This window comes from Parus major, unplaced genomic scaffold (assembly GCF_001522545.3).
Source record: "Parus major isolate Abel unplaced genomic scaffold, Parus_major1.1 Scaffold566, whole genome shotgun sequence".
Lineage (NCBI taxonomy): Eukaryota > Metazoa > Chordata > Aves > Passeriformes > Paridae > Parus > Parus major.
In genome coordinates this window covers 10,890-14,198 of record NW_015379454.1, presented here as the reverse complement: position 1 = coordinate 14,198, position 3,309 = coordinate 10,890, and the positions used below count along the sequence as shown (strand labels likewise).

At 61.3% G+C, this 3,309-nt stretch overlaps 1 protein-coding gene and 1 long non-coding RNA gene across 2 annotated transcripts in view; one reads left to right on the top strand and one right to left on the bottom strand.

Moving 5' to 3' along the window:
• Positions 1-6: 6 nt before the first annotated feature.
• Positions 7-3,309, bottom strand: part of LOC107199309 (serine/threonine-protein kinase PAK 4) — a gene marked incomplete at its 3' end in the record, with an annotated part of 4,200 nt that continues 897 nt past the window's right edge. Inside the window, exons 2-3 of the mRNA XM_033511749.1 lie at positions 1,517-1,733; positions 7-142 (exon numbers count right to left, since the gene is read on the bottom strand). Coding sequence (XP_033367640.1) covers positions 7-142; positions 1,517-1,717 — 337 coding nt within the window. The remainder of the gene's footprint in view (positions 143-1,516; positions 1,734-3,309) is intronic.
• LOC117243814 lies at positions 634-1,085 on the top strand. The gene is made up of 3 exons (XR_004495723.1): positions 634-690; positions 835-906; positions 975-1,085. It is a non-coding gene; the product is annotated as an uncharacterized LOC117243814 (long non-coding RNA).

Here is a 3,309-nt window from a genome sequence, read left to right as displayed (position 1 = left end):
AGGGGCAGGGGGGGCTGTCCCGGCGCAGGGAGTTGGAGCGGGACACGGACACGGCCTCCAGCTCGTCCAGGAGCCACGCCAGGGTCCCGTCCCGGCCCCCGGGGGCCCCATCCTGGGTCCCTTTGGAGCCGCGCACGATGGGCTGCGGGGAGGGGGGAACACATGGGGAAAACGGGGGGGAAAAAGGAAAAAACAAAACAAAAACAACAGAAAGATGAGGTGGAATGGCTGCAGGCAGGATGAGCAGAGGGGACGGGGAAAATCCCAGAGCCCAAAATGAGCCCGGGTGCCCCCCAGGGAGGGACTGGGGTCCAGCCTCGCTGCCAAGGGGGGGTGCAGAATATCGGGGTGGGAATGGGTGGATGTGGGAATGGGGGGCTAAAACAACTGGGAACACACAATGGGGAGGAGATCAGGCAGGAATGACCCCAAGTTCCCAAAATGTGGCTGGTTCCAGGGCTGGGGAACGCTCTCACTGGGGGGACCCCTGTCCTGGGGACCCAACTGTCACCTCCCTGCCCCAAGACCCCCAAACTCCTCCCAGTTTGGCCCCAAAGAGCATCCAGGACCCCTTTACAAACTCTAAAACCCCAAATTCCCCCAAACCCACCCCAGGGACTGACTGAGCCCCCCCTCCCATGATCCCAAAATTGCCTGGTCCACGACGCCCCAAATTTGTGTTTTTGGAAGGTAGGAAAGGGGTGGACACCCAGCTCCCACCTCCCTGAGCCCCAAACTGCCCCAAATTTGGATTTTTGGAAGGCAGGAAAGGGGTGGACACCCAGCTCCCACCTCCCTGAGCCCCAAACTGCCCCAAATTTGGATTTTTGGAAGGTAGGAAAGGGGTGGACACCCAGCTTCCTCCTCCTTGAGCCCCAAACTGCCCCAAATTTGTGTTTTTGGAAGGTAGGAAAGGGGTGGGCACCCAGCTCCAGCTCCCACCTCCCTGAGCCCCAAATTTGTGTTTTTGGAAGGTTGGAAAGGGGTGGGCACCCAGCTCCCACCTCCCTGACCCCAAACTGCCCCAAATTTGTGTTTTTGGAAGGTAGGAAAGGGGTGGGCACCCGGCTCCCACCTCCCTGACCCCAAACNTTTTTGGAAGGTAGGAAAGGGGTGGGCACCCAGCTCCCACCTCCCTGACCCCAAATTTGTGTTTTTGGAAGGTAGGAAAGGGGTGGGCACCCAGCTCCCACCTCCCTGACCCCAAACTGCCCCAAATTTGTGTTTTTGGAAGGTTGGAAAGGGGTGGGCACCCAGCTCCCACCTCCCTGAGCCCCAAACTGCCCCAAATTTGTCTTCTGGAGCTCCAAGAATGGCTGGAAACTCCTTTACCTCCTCCACAACCTCTGAACATCGAACAATCCCAAAAATCCCCTCATTCCAAGAGCCCCAAACCGCCCCCAACCCCCAAAGAACACCCACAAGTACATTTCCTGAGACCCCAAAGCCGGAACGCTGACCCTCCCTCACCCCATCTCTCCCCCCTGGCATTCCCAACGCTCCCGTTCCTCCGCACCTTGTGTGCCCCGCGGATGGCGGTGATGCAGCCGGGGTCCACCAGGGGTTTGGGGCGGCGGGCGGACTCCTCCAGCAGCCCCTGCCACTGCCGGGGCAGCCCGGTGAAGCGCTGCTCCGAGGGGTCGTAGCCCGTGTGCACCCGGTGCTCGAAGTTGGACGGCGCCGAGATCTCCACCCGCTTCTTCTTCTTGGAGAACATGGCCCAGGACACGCTCCTGGGAACGGGANTGTGCACCCGGTGCTCGAAGTTGGACGGCGCCGAGATCTCCACCCGCTTCTTCTTCTTGGAGAACATGGCCCAGGACACGCTCCTGGGAACGGGAGCAGGAACACCGGGGTGAGGGTGAGGGAAACGGGAACTGGAACGGGGTCAGCCCCTGAAATCCGATGGGGAACGTCCCTGGGAACGGGATCGGGAGCAGGAACACCGGGGTGAGGGTGAGGGAAACGGGACCAGGAATGGGGTCAGCTCTGAAATCCGATGGGGGATGTCCCTGGGAATGGGATCAGGAGCAGGAACACCGGGGTGAGGGAAACGGGAACCAGCACCAGGAACGGGGTCGGCCCCTGAAATCCGATGGGGAACGTCCCTGGGAACGGGATCGGGAGCAGGAACACCGGGGTGAGGGTGAGGGAAATGGGACCAGGAACGGGGTCAGCCCCCGAAATCTGGGGATGTCCCTGGGAATGGGATCAGGAGCAGGAACACCGGGGTGAGGGTGAGGGGAAACGGGAACTGGAACGGGGTCAGCCCCCAAAACCTGGGGATGTCCCTGGGAACGGGATCGGGAGCAGGAACACCGGGGTGAGGGTGAGGGGAAATGGGAACTGGGAGCAGGAACGGGGTCAGCCCCTGAAATCCAGGGATGTCCCTGGGAACGGGATCAGGAGCAGGAACACCGGGGTGAGGGTGAGGGAAATGGGAACTGGAACGGGGTCAGGCCCTGAAATCCGATGGGGAACGTCCCTGGGAACGGGATCGGGAGCTGGAACACCGGGGTGAGGGTGAGGGAAACGGGAACTGGAACGGGGTCAGCCCCCAAAACCTGGGGATGTCCCTGGGAATGGGATCGGAGCAGGAACACCGGGGTGAGGGTGAGGGGAACTGGGAGCAGGAATGGGGTCAGCCCCTGAAATCCGGGGATGTTCCTGGGAATGGGATCAGGAGCAGGAACCCCAGGGTGAGGGAAATGGGAACCGGCACCAGGAATGGGGTCAGTCCCTGAAATCCAAGGGTGTCCCTGGGAATGGGATCGGGAGCAGGAACACCGGGGTGAGGGTGAGGGTGAGGGAAACAGGACCAGGAACGGGGTCAGCCCCTGAAATCCGGGGATGTTCCTGGGAATGGGATCAGGAGCCAGAACCCCAGGGTGAGGGGAAATAGGAACTGGGACCAGGAATGGGGTCAGTCCCTGAAATCCAGGGGTGTCCCTGGGAACGGGATCGGGAGCAGGAACTCCGGGGTGAGGGAAACGGGAACCAGCACCAGGAACGGGGTCGGCCCCTGAAATCCGGGGATGTCCCTGGGAATGGGAACGGGAGCAGGAACACCGGGGTGAGGGTGAGGGAAACGGGACCAGGAACGGGGTCAGCCCCTGGAATCCGATGGGGGATGTTCCTGGGAACGGGATCGGGAGCAGGAACACCGGGGTGAGGGAAATGGGAAATAGGAACCGGCACCAGGAACGGGGTCAGCCCCTGAAATCCAGGGTTACGATGGGGAACGTCCCTGGGAATGGGATGGGTGCCCAAATCCCATCGTTAGGATGAAATAAATTGGGAATGTTGGGA